Source organism: Gymnodraco acuticeps, unplaced genomic scaffold (assembly GCF_902827175.1).
Source record: "Gymnodraco acuticeps unplaced genomic scaffold, fGymAcu1.1, whole genome shotgun sequence".
Taxonomy (NCBI): domain Eukaryota; kingdom Metazoa; phylum Chordata; class Actinopteri; order Perciformes; family Bathydraconidae; genus Gymnodraco; species Gymnodraco acuticeps.
This window is the reverse complement of record NW_022990341.1, coordinates 271,233-295,318: the sequence shown is the minus strand read 5'-3', so window position 1 is coordinate 295,318 and position 24,086 is coordinate 271,233. Positions and strand designations below refer to the sequence as shown.

The 24,086-nt window shown below is 39.8% G+C and overlaps 1 protein-coding gene and 1 non-coding gene across 2 annotated transcripts; one reads left to right on the top strand and one right to left on the bottom strand.

The window, feature by feature from the left end:
• The first annotated feature begins 3,226 nt into the window (after positions 1-3,226).
• Positions 3,227-10,012, top strand: LOC117550958 (calreticulin-like). The gene is given in 10 exon segments (XM_034223577.1): positions 3,227-3,495; positions 4,053-4,154; positions 6,006-6,127; positions 6,129-6,210; positions 6,530-6,624; positions 6,837-7,046; positions 7,268-7,381; positions 7,726-7,869; positions 7,984-8,076; positions 8,303-10,012. Coding segments are annotated over 10 exon segments (1,284 nt in total). The 5' UTR covers positions 3,227-3,401; the 3' UTR covers positions 8,531-10,012.
• Positions 10,013-17,740: 7,728 nt separating this feature from the next.
• Positions 17,741-17,814, bottom strand: trnat-agu. Its single transcript has one exon. It is a non-coding gene; the product is annotated as a tRNA-Thr (tRNA).
• Between the last annotated feature and the right edge of the window lie 6,272 nt (positions 17,815-24,086).

Sequence of the window (24,086 nt, the reverse complement as noted above, 5' to 3'; positions counted from 1 at the left end):
CATTTTGTCATTATGCTGCTGTCAAATCCTTGTCACAGTAACAGTTTCCATAGTAGTTATATTAGGTTAATTATAAATCAATTATAGAAATATACAATATATGCTAATGTAAATGATTCTTTTAGGTTATTTTAGTCATCTATTTTAATCGTATTGCTCAATTGTATTGCCTAGTTTATCGAATAATTTGTAAGTGATTTTATAATGGATATTTTAGATGTTTTTATATTAATCAATGTAATACTAGAGTTGTTGTATGTGATTAATATTGTTAATACTTTAGACCTGTACATATACTTGTTACAAATGTTGGATTATGAGTCATTGGATAGCTCAGTAGTTACATCTGGTGTCCCAAATATGGTATCTGCGCTTCATATGTGGATTTATTCTGCAAACAAAATTCAGTCATGTACAAAATAAATGTAAAAAGCAAACAAAAACACATTGCAGTTGCTTTTCTGTTCACAGGTTTAATAAAGAATAAGGCTTGAAGCTACACTGACTGCAAATATTAATTTAATTTATTTGGAGTATGTTTTGCATGTTTGCATGTGACTGTCTCCACTAGTTGGCGGTGTTGGTGATTCTCTCTCTAAACATATTGCTGCAAATATAAATGTGTTTTGTTTATTTAAAAATATTACAAAATATCTTCTGCACATTTATTCTCTTACTTCTCTTTTTGCATTTACTTTTGTATAATTTTTAAGTGTTTGTTGTTGTGAATTCATTTTGGTACTCACACACATAGATACATGTGGAAATATATACATGAATACATAAATGCAAATATATGGGAATAGAATAAATACAAAAATGAAAGAAGATTATAAACAAAACACACATTATATATATATATATTTTAATGTATTTCTACATTTACGTTCACATCACATACATGTGTTTATGTATGTATGTGTTTCTGTGGCTGATGTTAAAAAAAACACAGAATGCTCACATCAAGGTTTCAGAAAAATGATGTGAAAAATAATAACAGACAGATGCTAAATCCTATTGGAAATGACAATAAAACATAAATCAAACTATAATACAGACAGTGGCGACTGGTCATTAGGGGCAGGTGGGGCACAGCCCCACCTAGTGTCAGTAGAAAGTATTAAAAAAAATTAAAATATATATAACATATATTTTAAGATCATGTTTAATCATCTGATTCGTCTCATTGCTGTTTTAGTCAGTGTTCTTCTAATTAGTGTCTACAGTGTGTGCCTATTGAGCTGTTTAGAGCCGTGTGGGACAAAACCCGATCCTGCCCCTCCCTCTCCCTGTTTAAGTCAATGGTGACTGTAAAAACTACACTGCGCATGCTCAGAATATTTTCCTATTTAATGTGTGTGGCAAAAAAATAATGACCATAGGGGCAGAGAGCTGCCATCCCCACCATACGTCATCTCACATCATTCAGAGCTGATTGGCTGTAAGTACGTGTGCCGCGAAAAGTGTGGTGTGTGAAGAGGAGACGAGAGAGCTGCAGTGACGCGTCCTAAAACCAGGTAGTAAGCTGCGCATGGCTTCCCTCGACAAAAAAGCAATGATATTTCTCCATAGGATTTTAGAAAATAGCTCCAAATAAGATCTGTGGGAAACAAACCTGTTAGATAAATGCACGTTTTGTTCAGCCGGATAATATCCACATGTCTACCATACTTTTATAATTTTTGAATCATAAATATATCGATTAGATCAGATTTATGATAGACTTTTGAAACTACAAGAACATAAGGAGGACTTTTACAAAAAAGTAATAGAGATGTTTGTCCAGAAGGATAGGCCAATGGACTTCATCTTCAAGTCAAGGTAAGACCGCAATTTTATTGAAAATGGGATCTTACTAAGAGAGAACAATTCAATATTTAAATGATAAAATTACATCTTTTGGGTATCCTTTTGTTGAACTGTCTGTTTAAAATTAATTGAAGCATCAGACAAAAAAAGATTTTGAAAATAATATTATATTTTGATTTAGGTCAAAATATAATATTTGTAAACCTGAAGAGTCAGAGCCTCACCAGCCATGAACCTCACTGCAGAAGCTTATATATAGACATCTACGTTTTTTGTGCCCCACCACTTTTGTACATATAAAAACGCCACTGAATACAGAGATACTAAGAACAGAGACCGCTGATACATTGAACAATTGAAACGATCGATCAAATAAATTGTTTTGTGTGGAATTAAATCAGTGTTAAAACATAAAAATTCCATCCATCCATCCATCTTCTCCCGCTTATCCGTGGTCGGGTCGCGGGGGTAGCAGTTCCAGCAGAGAGCCCCACACTTTCTTTTCCCTGGCGACATCAACCAGCTCTGACTGGGGGATCCCAATGCGCTCCCAGGCCAGCGAAGAGATATAATCCCTCCACCTGGTCCTAGGTCTACCCCTTGGTCTCTTCCCAGCTGGACGTGCCTGGAACACCTCCCTAGGGAGGCGCCCAGGTGGCATCCTAACTAGGTGCCCGAACCACCTCAACTGGCTCCTTTCGACGCGAAGGAGGAGCGGTTCAACTCCGAGTCCCTCCCTGATGACCGAACTTCTCACCTTATCCCTAAGGGAGACACCAGCCACCCTGCGGAGAAACCCATCTCGGCCGCTTGTACAACCTAATATGTATATTTGAGATAAATAAACCCATGTGTTCTTCAGGGCAGTACACGTTAAAATATGACACTTAATTTGGCGTCAGATGCATTCAAAAATTGTTATATCTCAGATTTCCCATTAAATAATCATGTTTATTTAGATTTCCCTCCATTTACATTATTCACATATGTTCATAGACTGTATATAGGGTAAAAATTAATAACAATTCACTCACATTTCCATTTATTTCTTTAAGATTGAAAAACAGTTGAAATTAAGGATGAAATAAAAAACATGTTTTGTGAAATTAAAACAGTGAATATAAACGCTTTAAAAAATAAACCCATTTGTTCCTTTCGGCAGTATACTTGCACATATTACATCTAGTTTGGCCTCAGATGCATTTAAAAACGGTGATATTCCTGATTTTCCATTAAATAAACCATGTTGATTGTGATTTTTCCTCCATTCACATCATTCACCTACGCCGCATCGTCGCTCTTCCCTGGGCGTGTGTTAAGCAAACGCGTGGTCTTCTCCTATTGGCCACGGCATTAATCCGTCAAGATTCCCCTTCCTCTGATTGGCCGAAAGCAGCAGCGCTTCCTCATTGAGGTTCGGAGCCGGCGGCCAATCAGATTCAGACATCTGTTCTGAGCCGAGAGGAGAGCCTCAGCCTTTTTCACATTACTGAGAGACTGCGCCGAATAACAACGCCTGCTGCTCGGTTATTTAGACTTATTTGTGATTAAATTAGTGTTTCTTATTCCTCAGGGTGCTTTAACTCTGCACAATGACCGCCCTGTCGCTGCTTTTGATGGCGGTGTCGGCCGTATCTGCACTGGCCGACTCCAATATATATATGCGAGAGCAATTTGAAGATGGGGGTAAGATCCTTTTTATTCATTATATTAGTCCAAACTACATCATTTATTCTTATGTGTTTCATTCAATATAACAATACTGTATCAGTGCATGAGTGGTGGTGGCTATATTCATATTTGGTGGTTAGATTTTTTTTTTGCATGACAGGTCATAAATCAGCATTTCTGTTTAATGTTCTGCTTCAGTTTGATATGCATTAGGTGTCCATGGGCTTCATTCATCTTTTGACCCCCTATCTCCTCCCTTCCTGTCCGTCCTCTCTCTCTCTCTCTCTCTCTCTCTCTCTCTCTCTCCATTTTACCCCCCAGCTATTATCAGTCTGACTCCCCATCCCCCCCCTCCCCCCTACACGTCCATCCCCTGGTCCTCCTCAGTCACCCTTCTTTACCCAAAGCTGTCTTTTATCACCTTTTTCCTTATAGAAAACACAGGCAGAGATTTGTCCCTGCACCACATCCACCTCTGCACCTGCTCCCATGCATCGCCAGAGGTGGATGTGGAGCCTGTGAGTGTTTCCTTGCAGCTGAACCTCATTTTATTTTATATTTTCCTCCTGCAGATGCCTGGAATAGTCGCTGGGTCGAATCCAAACACAAGTCCGACTACGGCCAGTTTGTCCTGACTGCAGGGAAGTTCTACGGAGATGCCGAGCAAGACAAAGGTAAAGGGGGGGAGAGGTTTAATCCACCCTCTGTGGATTTGTGCAAGGTGGTTAACTCCCACATTGTTTTGAAAGAAGGGTGTCGGGAGCTTTGTCTGAGCGTGAACTATTTACATATAAGTAAATAAAGGTTTTGATGAGGGCCATTACTTTAAATGTTTTACTTGCTTATTTTATGAGCCAAAGTACTGAGGCATTATATATTCTTTAATAGAAGTCATATGGTTTTATCCAAACAAGTTTTTAAATTAAGTCCAAGTGTATGCGATTTTATCTCCCAGGACAGAGATTGGAGATATATAATTACTACAGGCATTTGGGGTCAAACTTGTTAATTTGCATTATTTGTTTATTTTACGAGGTGTAGAAGTACTCAGATCTTGTACTTGAGTAAAAGTAGAAGTATCGGAGTGTAGGAATACTCTGCCACAGTAAAAAAAGTCCTGCAATCAAAATGTTACTCAAGTTAAAGTAGAAAAGTGTTATCATCAGAATATAATTAAAGTACCAAAAGTAAAAGTAGTCATTGTGCAGATTGGTCCATTTCAGAATAATATATATACAGTGATTCCCACAGCATGTTAATACTTTGGGGAGCCATTATACTGGTAAACAGCCTCTATGGGCGCGAGTCCAGACCCACTTTTGGAATCAAATGATGACGTCAGTGGGATTATCTCCTTTATCAACTCCTAAGCATCCCCGGGACAACATCACTAGCCCCGCCCCTAAAAAGGTGTGCATTTGAGCCAATCAAGGACTACTACTACTAGGTCGTCCTTAGACGAGTTTGCCAACGGGTTCGCCAATCCTCACGGTCCTCCATACACCCGGCCAGCTCTGTGGAGCTTTCCACCCCCACATCCTTCCTCAGCACCTCCACGTATGTTGGCGTGGGGCGCCCTCTTGGTCGTTGCCCGTGTGTTGGCTCCCATAGTACTAACTTGCCAGCTGGAAGTTCCTGGTGTCGATGGCAGTGACCTGCAAATTTCAGTTTCCTGGATGCCACCTTGTCACTCAGCCTGGGTAGCCCACCAGGACTAGCCCCGCTCCTACATTTTTGAGAGATTTCTGAGGAGATTTTTTTTCACGCACGCCCCCCCCACCCCACCCCGAGTCGTTCCCCCAAAGTATATTTCATTTCTGCGGGAATCACTGATATATGATGTGTTTTATAATGATTGATCATGAAAGTGTTCTCAAAGCTGGTAAAGGTGCAGCTAGTTTGAACGACTTTGTATACTGCAGGGTAGCTTGTGGATTTACTCCAGGTGGAACTAAAGTCTGATTTAACACTTGATTATATTTCACATCTTTAATCCACATCTGTAAAGTAATTTAAGGTATTAAATAAATGTAGTGGAGTATAAGTACAAAGTAGCCTAACATGGAAATACTCAAGTAAAGTACAAGTACCTCAAAATTGTACTAAAGAACAGTACTTGAGTAAATATACTTAGTTACTTCCCACCTCTGGGTATTTTTCAAGGTTCCCAGAAATTAGTCATGAGTGTAAACGTTGACATCCCTAATTATTAGTATTGTTATTACTAATATTCTTATGCTTACTATTCTTATAATTTCATTATATGTATTATTATTAAATGTATTGGTTTTCGATTATTATTAATTTAATAACGTATATCATTATAATGATTTTTATTATTATAACAAAAAAAGACATCCACAATTTTCTTATCTTCTTTCATATTTTGTATAAACTATATGGATTCAGCTGGGGGGAAAAGTGCAGACATGTTTGTGAAATTAGCTCAAGTACACACATTTTAAAACAATCTGAGCTAACGGTGTTTTATTTAAATTAAAATAACCCTTGTGTTTTCTCCGCAGGTCTGCAGACGAGTCAGGACGCTCGCTTCTACGCCTCCTCGTCCCGTTTTGATGACTTCAGCAATAAAGACGAGCCCCTGGTGATCCAGTTCAGCGTGAAGCACGAGCAGAGCATCGACTGTGGGGGGGGGCTACATCAAGCTGTTCCCCTCCAGCCTCAACCAGGAGGAGATGCACGGAGACTCCGTCTACAACCTCATGTTCGGTCAGTGAGGACAAACGCATCTCCTTAATTACTACACTGATAACAGTACAAGTAATCTGTGGATTCTCCCTTTTTTTTTCTTTTTTTTTTTGTATTTTCCATATTTGTAAAGCAGTTTCTTTCAATATGTCTGATTCTTTATTATAATTTAAGTCCAAACCACATTATAATTATATAAACATACAAATAATACATTTGTAAATAGTTAAACAATTTCTTCAGTACCAGAGGCATGATGAAGTGCATTACAAGAAGGATTTGTAAAAACTCAAATGTATTTATTTACTTACTATTACTATTTGTTTGTTTTCTTGTTCAGGTCCGGACATTTGCGGCCCCGGCACAAAGAAGGTTCACGTCATCTTCAACTACCAAGGCAAAAACCATCTGATCAACAAGGACATCAGGTGCAAGGTGAGGAATCCATATCAGGTTTACAGATATAGGGCATTTGCTTTGATGTAAACAATGCATATATTAGACAGTAAGGCACGGGGGGGGAACACAGGGATCTTAGCCTTTGCAGACCATTTACGTGTACAGAAACCGATAATACACACTACAGGAAAGGGAACACCACAGAAATCAGAATAGAGCCTCTTTAAGATTTCCTTTATTCCCTGCAGGATGATGAGTACTCCCACCTGTACACGCTGATCTTGAACCCCGACAACACGTACGAGGTGAAGATCGACAACAAGAAGGTGGAGTCTGGCAGTCTGGAGGAGGACTGGGACGTCCTGCCGCCCAAAAAAGTGAAAGACCCCGAAGCCAAGAAGCCGGAGGACTGGGATGACCAGGAGAAGGTCCCCGACCCGGAAGATCAGAAACCAGAGGTCGGTACACTTCAAACTCTGTTTTTTTTCTCTCTATCATTCAGGGGGGCATTTTTTTTAACAGTACACGTTTATATTTGGCTTGATAGACTATATTCACCTAATTTTAATGTAGGGAACGACAATATATATATATATATATATATCGGGGTCCTGAAGTAATGGGCCATTGTATAGGAAATGTTGTTTAAATTCTTGTCTTCTTTCATTGACTTTGTCAGGATTGGGACAAGGCAGAGAACATTCCCGACCCCGACGCTAAGAAGCCCGAAGACTGGGATGAAGAGATGGACGGAGAGTGGGAGCCGCCCATGGTCGCTAACCCTGAATACAAGGTAACAGAAAAATACTTGAAAGCCACTAACCGCTAAACTAAAGGCGGCTAATGTTGGGCTATAAAGGAACTACAGCACGGTCACATGACTTCACGTCACCACCGCTAAGCTAATGTTGGGCTATAAAGGAACTACAGCACGGTCACATGACTTCACATCACCACCGCTAAGCTAAAGGCGGCTAATGTTGCGCTATAAAGGAACTACAGCACGGTCACGTGACTTCACGTCACCACCGCTAAGCTAAAGGTGGCTAATGTTGGGCGTGATGACGTTTAGTCGTCAACATATTTTCTGTTGTAGAACAAAACGTTTACATTCCCCTCTCCATCTGGTGTTCACAGGGAGAGTGGAACCCCAAAGAGATCACTAACCCGGCTTACAAGGGCAAGTGGGTCCACCCTGAGGTCGACAACCCGGAGTACACCGCTGATTCTGAGATCTATAAGTACGACAGCATCGGCGTGATCGGACTCGACTTGTGGCAGGTGAGAAGAAACTGCAGCTGATCGTCTTATTATTGAGAAATTTCATTTATTATTATTATAATTATTTGTATTATTATGAAGTTCCTAACAGTAAATGTTTTCTTGTTGACGCAGGTGAAGTCCGGCACTATCTTTGATAACTTCCTGATCACCAACGACCCAAAGCTGGCAGAGGAAGTGGGAAACGACATGTGGGGTAAAACTAAGGTCAGTGCAGAGTTTTATTTGACTGCATGTATCTCGCTCATGCATTTGTCTATTGAGTAGTTTGTCATTTTTCTATTGAAACAAAAGAAAAAGAAGGGATTAAACTAAATAAATATACTTTTATTATAGAGTGGTTATATTTTAATGACCATTCAAAAACACAGAATCATCAATTATACGTTATTTTATTTATTCATATCCTTGTCATCATGTGAATCCTCTGCAGGACGCGGAGAAGAAGATGAAGGAAACCCAAGAGGAGGAGGAGAGGAAGAAGCGCGAGGAAGACGACAATCAGAGGAAGGACGAGGCGAAGGAGGAGGAGGAAGAGGAGAAGGATGAGGAGGAGGAAGGAGACGAAGAAGAAGATGATGAGGAGGGAGATGAAGAAGAGCGGGAGGAGGAAGAAGAGGACGATGAAGACACAGACTCTAAACTCAAGGATGAGTTATAAACTCCAACGCAGGAAGTGACTCTGTCAATGAGCCGTAGAGTGGTGCAGGAATGAGTCAGCAAAACCTGGAAATGAGTCAGCATTTTAACACTTCCTGTCCCCTCGTCTGGAAGTCGATGGTTTTTTGATTTTTGGTTGTTAGCCTGAAATAAGGTCTGTGGTCAACACAAGCTGACGAGATGTTTATGTTTTGTTCTACGACATAAAATACGTCAGTTAATACCCCACTGGTGGATTTAAAAACGGCGGTTACTAACAAGTGTCTAAATGAGACGACTAAACGTCATCACGCCCAGCATTAGCCACCTTTAGCTTAGCGGTGGTGGCGTGACGTCATGTGACCGTGCTGTAGTTCCTTTATAGCCCAACATTAGCTTTTTACTTCAGAAATCATAAGTGGTGTTAAAATGTGGAGATTATTCTTCTGAACAAAACTTGTAAGTATCGTTAACGTTTGTTTGACACAGAGTTTATTTTTGCAATAATCCAAAATCACATGGAGTAATTCCATTGGCTTTTTAGTTGAGGGAATCAGGGAGATGCTGCCTTCATGGTCCCGGACAGAAATACGACATCCCTGCACCACTCTATAGGAAGGAGATGATCGACCCTCATGACTGACACCCTGGGGTGGGAGGGGTTTTTTCATTTGTTTGTTTACAAAATAAGGAAGAAGATGAAAAAAAGGGCAATTATTGTTCTGGTTCCATGTGCTACTACTACTATAATTATTATAAAATGAGGAATAGTGATTCATAATAAGAAAAAATTCATAAAGAACAGGAATTCAATCGGTTTACACCCAAACAAAAATATATAAATTGTCATTCATGGAAAAACACTAAGGTTTTTATGAAGTATAATGAAAGACTGCATTTGGGATGTGGATAATGCTATGGTTTTGTTTACCTCATTTGTCTGTCTTAATAATATGCGTTTTTATTTTGTTGCTGCCTGTCATGTAACTACCCCTTTAAAACCTGTCAATTTCAAAGGACATTAATAGATGTCAATATGCGGGTTATTTTACCTGCTTTTATTTACAATTCTGGAATAAAACAAGGAATATGATGCAAGATATTTGACAACCATGTTGAAAGTCAATCGGATGGTTAATCGGGGTAAAATGAAATCCCTTGCATAGTTTTGTACTGTATAGCTTTTGGACTTCAATGCACATACTGTAGTCTTGTGTTTAAACGGTGCTGAATCTCAGACGTACATTGAGAGCACTCCAGTAGCAGGTTAGCTTTCATTCACTTTGTTTTTTCTCATAATACGTGTACACAGAGTTTATTATTGATATCTCTGCACTGCTGTTCCCCGACACATGACCCCCGTCTGAGAGGATCCTTTTGTAAACACACATTTTGTACTAATGCTAGTAAAAGTGGAAGTGGGAAGATTTTGATGTTGCTGTGTAAAAAAGCAAAAACAAAGACAGGTGTTCTGCTCAATAAAACCAACCAGTGGAAAATATCAGAAGGCTTCGTGTATTTTCTTTTATAATTTAAAATAGCTTTTTATTTTTCCTAGTGGAAATTAACAAAGTATATTCCCTACATTTCTTTGTGTGTATACATAAAACCTGTTCTCCATGAACTTTTAGGTAGTTATTACTATTAATAATTGTAATACATATGTAATAGTGTAAGAATTATTGTTATGATTATAATTACCATTCTTAATATTGTTTAATTATTTTCCATCCATATTTTAACCCATAAGGACCCACCGGGTGTCACATTAACTTTAAATGTCCTGGAAAGTTCCTTATACAGCTTTAGACTTTATTTTATCTCATGAATGCCCTAGGTCAGTGGTTCCCAAACTTTTTGTGCCCAAGGCACACCAAAGGACAAGTAAAAATCTCAAGGCACACCTATTGTGCAAAATAGCCCTTATAACACGTGTTATCACTCATATCATGTAAAATATCTGTAAATGTGCATAATTATTTACTAATGCCAAATAAAATGTGACAAAGACAACTATATTACTCATAAAATATTTATTAACGAAATATTTCAGAAATTAATTTGAAACTTTATCAAATTAGGCTTCATCAAAGCAGCAACACACTCATTTAAACCAGACAGGTCACACAATTAAAAATGAGGCAAAGGAAACTCAGCAGAAATTCAGCACAGAGAACTGTCAATGCAAGGAAGCTGCATTGTCCATGGTCCTGAACTACAAATTATAAATGTAACATTTCAGCAATCAGCATTAAAACATGTGCTATTATAAATATTTTGCCGACTTACAAATTAGTGAGATACATGTGCCTGTCAGGGCATGCACCATTTTGTAATCCTTGGTGGCACTGAGGAGAGGGCCACTCGCAAGTCCTGTTCAACAGAGAGCCGTGACCTCCTGTTGTTCTTCATGTAAACCAGAGTAGAGAACGCCAACTCCAGAGATGGGGTCGTTACTAAAAAAATGTACTATATTACACTACTTCGTTACTATCTACATAAAGTAACTCGTTACTTTACTCGCCGAGCACGTACGAACTGCGCATGCGTGAGTGGCAATAACTTTCCTTACCAGCAGGCGGCGGTAGTGTGTATTTGTCATTCAAAACAGGCAACAACCGGAAGACAGAGAAGAAGAACAGACTACTGATATAAACAAACAACAAATAGCGTGTGCGGTAGCTTCACCTTAGCATGTGTTCTTTGCAGGTGTTTGTTGAGGTGTGACCACGTGGTGTTTACAGCAGTGGATAACAGCTTCTGGCCTGGACACAGTTTGCACCTCACCGTCACATTCCTGTCTATTCTTCGGACGAACTCAAAATAATGGGCATACCTCCACCCCTCGAAAGTTATCGCTGACTCAGCCATGTTTATGCAGCACTGCACGTGGAGATGTGGACGCGCAAGTCGTGCAGATTACGTACATATAAACCAGGGCTGCCAAGTTTCAGTAAAAAGTAGGAGTGAGACTTTCGGGGGAAGATGCGTTTAGATTTTTTTTGTTGCCTTTTTTAACGTCGATTTAGAGGAATATCTCAATTTAAATGAACATTAAGACTGTTGTGATGTCTTCACCCCCATGCCAGCTGCTCTCTAGTGTTAATAATTGACCAGCACAAGTAGAAATGAAAACAATTGTAACAAATAAAAGTTTGACAAATAAAATACATTTATTTATAAAATGTCAATATAAAGAAAACATAGCAGCCTTTCAAGAAACAATAGCAGCCTTTTAAGAACCAATAGCAGCCTTTTTCTTTAGTGCATTTTTTTTTTTAAGAGTAACAATTAGAACCAGAATAATATATATATATATATATATTATAAATAAATAAAGTGCATGTCTTTGTTTGTGTGTTTTGGTTTACATGACATGTCTCATGTAGGTGTTTGTGGCAGATGTTGATGCCTTGATGACAGAGGGAGGGGGCTCCCATTTGAAACACTGTGGCTCAAGGTTTGCCATCTTCACAGTCATGATGGATGATAGAGTTCCATCAAGAGCCAAACAGTTTTTCGGGTTTTGTTCAGTCCCACCACAGAGAACACTCATTCAGCATCAGCATTTGAATGTGGAAGTACCAACACCAACTTGGCAATACGGGAGAGCCTCCCAAATCTGCTCATACCGGTCACCTTTGAAAAATGTAGGAAGCCTAATTACTCTCAAGTATTTTTGTATAGAATTAAGTTGATTACGTCAATGGGTATTTCAAAGGGTGCAGAATAATTCTTACCTTATTCTTCATTGATGCCAAGTTCCCCCAAAAGCTCTCAATGTTGAACGTGGCTGGGTCTTCGGGCATGGCAATGTCCATGGACTGGTAGTCCAAAAACTCCTCACTCAGTTTGTCACGCTCGTCAGGTCCGTTGTATGGGAGAAGTTCAGGAAACCTAAAAAGAACACAATGTGCACTGATCTGGTCAAGTAATGTAGCTGAAACGGGTTGTTTTTCAGATGTGGTCATTAAACTTTACAATCTATTAAGAAAATGTTAAGAAAATGTGACAAGAGCCAAGAGTCTTTAACCTGCTCTACTTATTAAGTATATTGAGATAACTTGTGTTGTGATTTGGCACTATAGATAAATGTACTTGACTTGATACCCCAACTAACCTGTCGACAAAGTACAAGGCGTCTTCCACTCCACACTCTACCCTCTGCTGGACATCCAGAAACATGGCATGTTTTATCAGGGGCTCTCTCATGGGGAGTTTCTTCATGGCATACTCCACAGCCCTCACCAGAAACGCCACTGCTGCCTGCTGGAACCTCTGCACTTGCTGCGGTGTAATGTCTCCTGCATCAAGGAGCCTGTCGAGTGTAGCTCGAGTAGTGAAGCCGATCACCAGCTTTTCTCCTACGAGAGACACAATAAATCAACAACATCACAGAGGTCATTAAGGTGCTGTATGCGATTCTGGAGAAAGATTGATGCAATATGTTCTCATTCCCAACACCAACATGTCAGTATGAGAGACTGGGAATAAGACCGGTGTTGAGTCCCTTTAGCAATCATCAACAACCACAATAGCTAACTTGAAAGCACCCCTTTAAAGAGCCTGTGACACGAGTTTCCCCCATCAACCAAACCCATCAATTTGAGTAAATATTGTCCCCTTGAAAACCGTTACTGAACTGATTTTGGATATTTGTACTTTGATAACTATTAATCTGCCCTTCAATGTTGACCATTTTCTGGATCTTCTCGGGGATTCTTCAAGTCCCGCCAAATTATGTGTGACGTCATTGCGGGCACAGCGCTCCAGCTGCACCGTTCAGGATCCCAGCATCTGCATGTAAACGCACGATGGCGCACACTGCAGCAAGCTCAGACAGCGATGACAGTTTAATGTTGAACGTGTCTGAGAGCTCATGAGGCTGAAGGATCGGTTTATTGTATCTGTTAGAAGTTTAGGAATTAGGTGCGTCAATATGGGCGATCATACGGTCATGTAGCCAGTGGTGGAATGGGACTAAAAATCATCCCGGGACTCTCGACCGGCCCACTTCGGTACCGCGAGTAAGTTGTCAACGGGGGGAGTGGGGGATGTCAGGGGCGGCGGGTGCTGTAGATAGTAAATGTAAATATGTAAATATCTGTGTCACTGCATCCTGGTAAAATACAAATATAATGCAATGTCTGTGTCTTTGACATTAGCGCTGCTAGCCACCTGTGCCCTGCACTACGAAGCCAGTTCAACAGACCCTGGATATGTTTGAGTAACAAACAAACTAACAACAACAAACTAACAAACGAGATCTCGCTAAGCGGTCCTACGACGCTGGTTATCAACTCGGTAAATCAAGCCAGGGTTTCTCTCTCCAGTTCACGTCTAAGACACGAGTGGATCTGACTTTAATTACATTTGACTCGAGTGTTTCGTCAACATAATGTGTTGCTTAAAATAATACTTCTGCTGCATACAGTATGTGACACTGTAGTGTTGCACGGCCAGATACGGCAGATAAGGAAATATATGATATATTATGATATTATATGATCGATGATCTGATTGATGATGTAATATGAATGATAAGTGCGACACGTCGGCGTCTTCTCTGCATACGGCAGTTTAAACTGTATTTCCTTTATCCTGTAATATGACTTGAGGGATTTAAACTCCGCATACTGAGTTGATCTCTTTTCTATAGACTTTTTGCAGGTCTCCCTTGAAAAAGAGATCATTGATCTCAATGGGATTTTACCTGGATAAATAAAGGTTTTGAATTGAATTGAATTGAGACGCCGGAGGCGTAAACAAAGTTATTTAGCCTTCCCAAACCTGAGCCTCACGCGCCGCCTATGGGGGATGTGCTAGTGATTTATCCGACCGGCCCACTTCGGTACCGGCCCATCGGGATTCGTCCCGATCGCCAGTCCGCCACTGCACCCAGCCCACGTAAGCTGTCAACGGGGGGAGCCTCGCTGCGGGGAAACGGTGGACCTATTGTCCCGATCGGAGTGGGAATAATAATAATAATAATCCGTGCATTTTATCCATTAATTTCCCCAACATTGCGGTGAAAAAAACACACGTTTAATCCATGTTGGTGTACAACTACAAAAAGCATCGGTTTGTTTTCTCATCAGGAAATGCAGAAACAAACGATTTTTAATCATCATTCTCACGATCATTTAATCTATCATATGTTCGCCGAATTGACATGAAAGCACTAATAAATGTAGTTTCATCCACTTGAGTTTACAACTACAAAAATAATCGATTTGTTTTTATATCACATCCTACGGGAGGAAATTCAGCAGCTCTCACTACCGATTTTGAATCCTAATGTAATCATCATCTTCACCACGATCATTTATGTTTATGTTCGCCGAATTGACATGAAAGCACTGACAAATATGAATATACTGTAGTCAACTTCATTAAAACGTTATTAACGTGCCTAAACTCAGTAATTCACCATTTCTACGCATGACAACACACTTTGTCCGTGTTTGGCTCTCTCGCCGCACAGTGAAGCGTTCCCGCATTGACGTCACTTCCGGCTTCCCCCAAAACTTCAAAATGAGTCGAAGGAATTTCCCCGCGATGTTCGAAATTATTGATATTTAACGGAATCGCTTTTTATTTTTTAAACTGACGGTTCGAGATTACTAGTAGCCCAATATTTCATTGCACAACAGTTGTTGGGATGCTGTCACAGGCTCTTTAAGTATCTTCATCACATCAGTGATTGATTGATTGAATACTTTATTAGACAGAAATGCAAACAGCACAAGGTACAGTCACACATTTGGGCTAAAAGGATAACATAAAAAAGTCCTGTGGACTTGTTTCCATTGTGGTCCTATGTGTGTGATGAGATGAGATTATCAAACTCATAACTTGTCTGCACAAGCAGCCCTCTAACAAACACAAACAGTATGATGTGAGTGAGATCAGTGAGTGGATAGTGTATGTGCATCTGCTGATGTGAAACTTGGAGGATTACCTGGCAGTTGGTTTGATGGGTCCTTATAGAGGATGTCATGCAATTCCCGGTGCTGCAGTGCTGCTGGCTTCAGAAACTTCGAGAGCAACTTGCGGATGAAACTCCGTATCTACAAATTTGTATTTCAGAAAATATTTTCAAAATTACATTTAACCTAGAAGTAGAGTGCTAATGAAAAAGGGAACACACATAGTACATTATTACTAGCATACTGTATTGGTGCTTCCTTTAAACCAGTATCCCACATCCACAGTCAGATCCTCTGGATCAAAATATAGCTACATCGCTGTTTGATTGATTGAATATTTTATTAGACAGAAATGCAAACAGCACAGGTACAGTACTGTAAATTCCCTTAGCTCATAGTAAGTATCCATTAGCTCACACACGCAAATACGTGATGATTTAACTAACACTGCTATTAGTCACGGTTGTTGTTAAACCCACCGCAGCAACCTGCCACACTGCTCACCAGCAGCCTGTGTAACGTTAAGTCTCACATAGTCAGACCCACCGTTGACTTCATCAAAATAAAAATATTTGTAAAAAGAATGTGGTTACCTACCGTTTGACCTCCCGCTTCAGATGAAAATGTCAGTCACGGCATTATTGAGGCGCTGACACAGACGTTTCACGTTTACTTTTCGATATCTCCGCCATAGAGTTAGGTTGTTCTTCATAGGATAGAGACGCAATGACCCGCCCTAAGCTGCCTCTGATTGGTTTGTATACGTAGTGTCTTTCGTTGGGTTGGTTAGATTTAGCCTCGAGGGCTGATGATTGGTTATCACATATCTCGGTCAGCCAATCGGGGGCAGAATATGGCGGACTCACCCTGTCCCTGATTCGAACTACGGCAAGCCTCGAGCAACAAGTTATGGAAATATATCATTAAATACAAAAATAATTATAAAGTAGTGAGAGGGGGGAAAAAGCGTGTGAAATGGCAAGTGTGGCGTGAGGCGTGTGAAGAGGTTAAATTGCGTGACTCTCACTCTCAAAGGGTGAGACTTGGCAGCTCTGATTATAAACCTACAAAGTACTGATATAGTAAATGAAAAAATTATAATTTTTGTGTAGTTGTATATTGCAATAATAACGTATGGTTGTCACAAAATCCCACGGCACACCCGGACTTGCCTCACGGCACACCGTTTGGGAACCACTGCCCTAGGTGACACCAGCGGCAGACTGGGACTAAAAATCAGCCCGGGAAACTTGACCGGCCCAACTCGGTACCGCTAGTCAATTGTCAACGAGGGGGGTGCTAGTGAATTGTCCGACCGGCCCACTTCGGTACTGGTATTCCCAATGGCCAGTCCGCCCCTGGGTGACACACACTGAACAGTCTGGTGGGTCATGGTCCAGGTCATGTGATTTTGTGTTCCCATGACAACATGTCCAAGATGTCCATGTGCCAGGCTAACATGTGACATAACAAGCTACATTTGAAAAGCTTTTTTTGTTGTTGCTAAAGGTAAAATTCAAGCCATTTAAGAATTAAAATGCTTACATAACATGTCCTTTATTACATTTAACCTGTTGTGGAAACATTTCTTGATCAAATTGATATGAAACAAATGAGACAAACATCGCTGTGACACTGGTGTCACATCGGGACGTTAACCCTAAACTTTCACAGTAAATCCAAAGTGACATATATACACAATTAGAAATATGATTATGATCTGCTCAGTTAATTTTGCTGATTCAATTATATTGAGTTGATATGTTCTTATTCTTAAATTCAAAGAAAGAGAAAACTAAAAATCGTCCGGGGGGGGGGGGTTCTTGTCAGAAATGTGTTCTAGGTGGTCTATTTAGTCTAAATTATGTTCCCCTTAATTTCCCCAAAAGTAGAAATGGGTCCGGGTTCTTATTTTATTAATATTCATACTATATATCATTGTTAGGCTGTGGCTCAGTGGTATAGTGCGCTGAACTTCGAATCAGGGGGTACCAAGTTCCAGTCCCACTGCAGTCAGCATGTCGTTGTGTCCCTGGGCAAGACACTTCACCCTAAATTGTTCCTGTGGGGATTGTCCACAGTACTGAATGTATGTAAGTCGCTTTGGATAAAAGCGCCTAACAAGTGACATGACATGTAATTTAATGTTAATAATATTCAATATAATGAACAGCTGTTTCTCATCTCTATTTGTTTTATAAACTTGGGATAAAGAGAGTTCTTGGTTCATCTTGAGCAGAATGATCTCAAATCTAAAGAGGCATCTTCAGGTTTTTCAGTTAAACTCTGCTCTCTTTAACATGAGGTGCTGCCGGGATTTCAACCCAGGACCTCCTGTTTACTAGACAGGCACTTTGACCCACTAAGCCACAGCACCTGTTTAATATAATGTTTTGAAATGTATTTATTTCAGGATTCAACCTGTATATTAAATGTTTTGTGTATTGGTTTTGGTTGGATTCTTTTGTATTCTTACGTCATTTGCTGTCCTCGATACAGGTTGGACCCTGATTAACATTTGAAGAGGAACAGACATTATCTCCCTTTTTAAGCTAAAACTGAGTTTTAAAACAGCAGGTCTCCCTTGTAAAAGAGATTGTTGATCTCAATGGGATTTTTTACCTGGATAAATAAAACCTGCGGAGGCTGTGGCGAAGTGCCATAGTTTTAAGTAGAACGTTCATTATTTTTTATTTTAATGTTATATTATTGCTGTCAACTAATGTTATACAGTTATGTGCCATTTGTTGACCGTAAATATTTAATTAAAGTCAACCTTTTCGTTTTTTTAGGATAGGGTTAGGGTGTTTCCAGTTTTCACACTTTACATGCAGCCATAGTATTAAGTTGAACCTATTATTTTTTATTTAAATGTTATATTATTGTCTGTCAACTAAACTAATACAGTTATGTGAAATGTGTTAACTAATACTCATCAAAGTAATACCAATAAATATTGTAATTGAATGTTCTGCTTATGTCTCTGAGAGCTGTGAATATGCAACACAGTCTGTTTCAACCAAGTCAAAGTGTTTGTAGGAAATACGAATAAAAAGTGTGTCTGTGGGTTTTGGTTGGATTATTTTGTATTCTTACGTCATTTGCTGTCCTCAATACAGGTTGGACCCTGATTACAATTTGAAGAGGAACAGACATTATCTCCCTCTTTAAGCTAAAACTGAGTTTTAAAACAATATCTTACAAATAGACACTGGGTTTTGAAACAATAATCACCTATTAACTACTAGACACTAGCTCTTTGACAGTCTGTGGAAACATAAATGATGGTTTAAAGACATTTGTGTCCATAAGGGTCTGAGTGTTTATATATTGGATACACAGTTTGTTATGGACTTCATGTAGGATCTGAGGAGGACATTTCAAAAATAAAATAAGGACTAACAACATCATCAAGATGTCTGCAACATGCATGAACACAGCCAACGTTATCCAAACCTATACATAATACAAACACCAAAGTGTCTCTGTTGAGCCAAAGTCTTAAATGATGCTTTTATATTGTGTCTTAACGATGCAAGAGATAATATTTCATCTTATTTTAATATTTCTAAGAGCTCTGCTGCCATCTTGTGGTCTGCAGGTAACAGATCACTTTAAAGAACATGGTCTCTTTAAAGCATATTATAAATACATTTTGAGTCTTTTAGACAATAATGCCACAAGTAAACACTATTCTTTAACTTTAATTGTTACACTTTTTTGGCTGAAAATTCTGCATGTTTGAGGACATTTTGACAACAGAGAACATTTAATGCAAAGTTTAACTTTAAATATAATATTATGAGGTATGTTGGTCATTAGCCTTACTTTTTGTGTGTTTCAAAACTTGATCAGGTAACTTCAAGACCTACAAAGCAGCTAAAAATACCTCTTTATTACTCTTATTACATTATTTATTGAAGTATTTAAAATGCTTTTGTTTTTGTTTTATCTCAATATCTGCCTGAACTTAAAAAGCTGGAGGAAAACAGAGGTCATATCACGCAACTCATTCCCTCACCTTTGTCTTTATTTCAGTCTTTTTAAACAGTTGTTGAATTAATTTGAACCTTTGAAAATAACAAAAAACAAAATAAACACTTTAGCGCCAACACTTTACATTTCCATGCTTACTTAAATTCTTATCGCTTCGAAATAGTTAACGATTTGGTCAATTGGGTGCACCAGAAGCCTTTAATGCCTCACAAAAACAATATAGAATATAAAATGAAAATACTCAAAATAATAAATAATTATCCATCTATCTATTGATGTAATTGTTATATTTAATTATTATCTGTTATATTGAAATGTGTCTTCACAAACAAAGATCCATTTTTATAAAAATAAGATTCTTGGATTTCTGAAAAAATAACATGGTTCTGCCGTTGCCTAGCAACCAACAGGCAGGCCTCGTTTGGGGGCGGAGCCTAGCGAACGTTCTTTGGTTCTTTGGCTCTGATCCCTGACGTCACTTCTGTAATGGCTTTGAGGTGTAAATGACGTCACAACAGAGTTTGCAAATAGACCCTGGTTCCTCTGCAGTTCACTTCTTCTCAATTTACTGAGAGAGCCAGACGTATTTCTACCCAGCAGACAATTTTACAGACAGCATCCACAGATAATCCAGCATTACAGCATTAATTAATAACATTATTAATTTGTTAGTTATTAGCATTATTAATTAAGCAGCAGACCATTTTACAGACAGAATCCAGAGATAATCCACATCATTAATTAATAACATTATTAATTTTGAGTTATTAACACATTTTAAATAATTACCATGTCTAGAGCAGGAAGTTCTCTGTCAGCGAAGATGTCAGACATCGCAGTGGACGACATTCGTCCATTGTTTGTTAACTTTTGCAAACGGATGAGTGTGGAGCAGTGGGATTTGCTGGATCAAGGATCATCGGACGATGCCGTAAAAATGATTGTGGCAGAGCTGATTTTGAAGTGTGTCAATTTGGTGACAGAAGCCTTCCTAGCTATTTTTAATGTCACAAAAACGGGCGTTTCTGAGGAGAATGTTCGGTCCTGTGTGGGCAACATACTCCCTCAGACTTTTGCTGAAGTCCTGGATGTGAAAGTCCCTGACGACTGCGAGAGCGCAAAAAGCTTGACTGAAATGATTGTCCAGGAGGTTATGGAAAGCGCCAACTCTGTACTCAATGCCAGTGCGGATAATTCGGAGAAAGTATACATGCGTGTCACTCCCCCCAACAGACTTGGTGTTATGGTCCGTCATGCTTGCGACATGTTGAAAGCCTTCCTGGCTAAGATGAAAGGCGTTTTCCGATTGCCAGAAAGAACAGAAAGCCAGGAGGCCTTGATTGAGGTGAGCGATAACGGTTTAGAGGAGGAAGTTACCAGCAACAAGAGCTGGCAGTCTGAGACCTCAGCCAAAGGCTCAATCCAAGCCTCAGTGGATCGATCTGTTCAGTCCAGAGCTTCAGTTACTGGATCTGTTCGGTCCAGAGCTTCAGTTACTGGATCTGTTCAGTCCAGAGCTTCAGTTACTGTTCAGTCCAGAGCTTCAGTTACTGGATCTGTTCAGTCCAGAGCTTCAGTTAGACCTGTTCAGTCCAGAGCTTCAGTTAGATCTGTTCAGTCCAGAGATTCAGTTAGATCTGTTCAGTCCAGAGCTTCAGTTATTGAATCTGTTCAGTCCAAAGCTTTAAGCAGCAGGTCTGTTCTGTCCATGAACTTAGGCCTCTCAACAGGGTCAGAAGGAAGCTTTGCGATTGAAACCGAAGCTGTCCAGAATATCATTATAAAAGAGTTCTGTGGAATAGAAGAACCTCTTCTAGATAATATGAAAGACACGGAGATTGAGGTTCTTAAATCTGACACCTCCGAGTGGATCAATAATATTTCAGAAGAAATAGTAAGGTCCATCATTGAAGAGACTAATAGCCTGGAGGTTAGAGATTCTGAAAGAGACATTTTCAAGCCCGAAGATATGCCCGAACTGTGCTTGATAGGAGTCTGCACAAAGATCAAACACTTTTTTGCCAAACAGTTTGCCAAACTGTCAATTTATCGGATGGCGGCAGACATGAAGGAACAATTCTGCCCTGAATCCCACGTTGAGACAGTGGAGTCGATGACGTCCTTCGCTAAGGAGGTAGAGGAGCTGCTGAGGAACGAGTCTGAGGAACAAAAAGACAATGAGGTCGAGGTGTATTTAGGACTACAAAACCTTTTAGAGGGAAAAAGCCTGATGTTCAATGAAATGCTAAGTGATCTCCTCTTCAATAACACCACAAAGGGGATGATAGAACCAGCGATTATCCCAGGGGTAAGACGAATATTCGTTGCTCCTCCGCGTGAAGCCATGCAGCAAGAAATTAGAGCTAAACTGTTACACTTCTTTGGACTGTTCGGGTGGTGGATGACCCACCAGGCTGGCAGCCTCAGCGACAGAGTGGAGATTGCGTTGAATGCACCTGACTTACTGACACCAGCAGACACTGTGTATGTTGGTGCCAGTCACTCTGCATACTCAAGTGCAGAATTGGGGAAGGAGACATCTCCAGAGAAAAAGATAATCAAAATGTCGGTCCAGGTACTTGTGATGAAGCTGGTTTCACGGATGTATAACAAAACAAAGGAGAACAGCTCACTTGGAAATCCAAAGGCCGTCGCAGAGAACCTCTTTGAGAGAGTATGGGCCAAAGTGGAGGGAGAAGATTTCAAAATCACCCCAGCAACCTTCAAGAATATAGACATGGTCGTTTACAAAGAACTATGCAAGCAGTGGGACGGAGCGGAGAGGGTGCTGGTTAGAGTGAATGAAGGAGACCAATTAGCGGATGATGTAGTGGCCTCCATCTTCAAATACCACCTGACGAACCAACCAAAGAAGAGAGGCGTCGTCGGCGGGTTCTTCCATGGTGTAGGCCGAGCGATCATGAAGCCTTTCAGACGCTCTCCTGCAGCTGCTTGGACTATTTAGGGGAATTATTTATTATTTAGGGTACAGGGTTTTTTTTCTGGGTGTTTCCATTTTTAAAAATTGAAATGTAAAATTATTGTTGTCAACTAAACTAATACAGTTATGTGAAATGTGTTAACTAATATATTTCATTAAAGTCGAGGTTTAGTTTTGTCAGTAGACAGGGTTTTCTCCGGGTGATTCCGGTTTTTCCCACATTACTCAAAGTAAAAAAAAAAATATTGTAATTTAATGTTCTGCTTATGCTCTGTGATTTGCCGTCAGAGCTGTTTTGTTATATTGTCTGTCAACTAAATTAATACAGTTATGTGAAATGTGTTAACTAATACGCATCAAAGTAATACCAATAAATATTGTAATTGAATGTTCTGCTTATGTCTCTGTGATTTGCCGTCAGAGCTGTGAATATGCAACACAGTCTGTTTCAACCAAGTCAAAGTGTTTGTAGGAAATACAAACAAAAAGTGTGTCCTGTGAGAAAGTCACTTATTGAGTCACTTTTAAACATTTAATAATAACAAGAGCTGATTGTTGTCAGAGCTGAAGTTCTGCTCACTCACATTTAAATTAAGGTCAAATACAAAGAGGTACATGAATATTTAATATAGGATAAATGTGAGGTTTTGAAAAAGATAAATATTCTACAGAATAAGGAGTGGAATTTGTATTGTAGGGGAAGATCGACAGCAACAAGGCTTTCAGCATTTTCCTCCAAAAAAAGTGGAAATCTAAAAAGAACCAGTGAGCTCAGAAATCTTCCTTCTTATTGAAAACAATGAGAGAAACACACCCCAGTTCTGATGTGCTGTCAGAGCCAATCAGCACCTCCTGATCTGCAGATCAATGCATTCATCAATAATGTTTATATAACCTCTGTTTGTCCATTTTTAACCCCAAATGAGCATTTTGTTCTATGAGGCTCACCATATCAATGCACATGAGTTATTATATTGTATTACATTGCTCAGGGTTATTAAAAGGGGAAAACCTGTTTGAAATATTATGTTTAAAGTTGTATCTGCTAAAGGCAATGATAGAAGGAAAATAAGGTGCATGAAATGGAGTAAATATTACATCCTGTCCCAAAAATGTTTTGGGGACAGGTGGTACAGTTTATGTGTGTGTGTGTGTGTGTGTTCAGCGTGGGCTCATCCCTTAGGACATCAGATCAAACACTAACACAACCCTTATCATCACACACTAATATTGACCTGACACACACACACACACACACACACACACACACACACACACACACACACACACACTCTGTCCTCTCTGACATTGATGACTGGAATTTAGTTGTCTATCCATTTTCCGTTTCATCCCTACTCTGCGTCTGATTGGTCGATACACTTCAGAGCTGCACTGCGTCTGATTGGCCGTAGTCTGGCTCTGGGGCAGCCAATGAGCTCGCTCCATGGTGATGGTGCTGCATCTGATAAGAGGTCTGACTGCCGGGAAGAGCAGGAAGGGGCCGAGCATCACCACCTCCTTCCCCTCTGCTCACTGTTTCCGGGAAGTGTGTGTGTGTGTGTGTGTGTGTGTGTGTGTGTGTGTGTGTGTGTGTGTGTGTGTGTGTGCAGTAACTGTTCCTGCAGCATCATGACTCAGTGTGTTATGCTCTTACTCAGAAGACCTTTAACTCTCTGTTGTATTTGACTGTATAAGATGACAGGTACAAATAT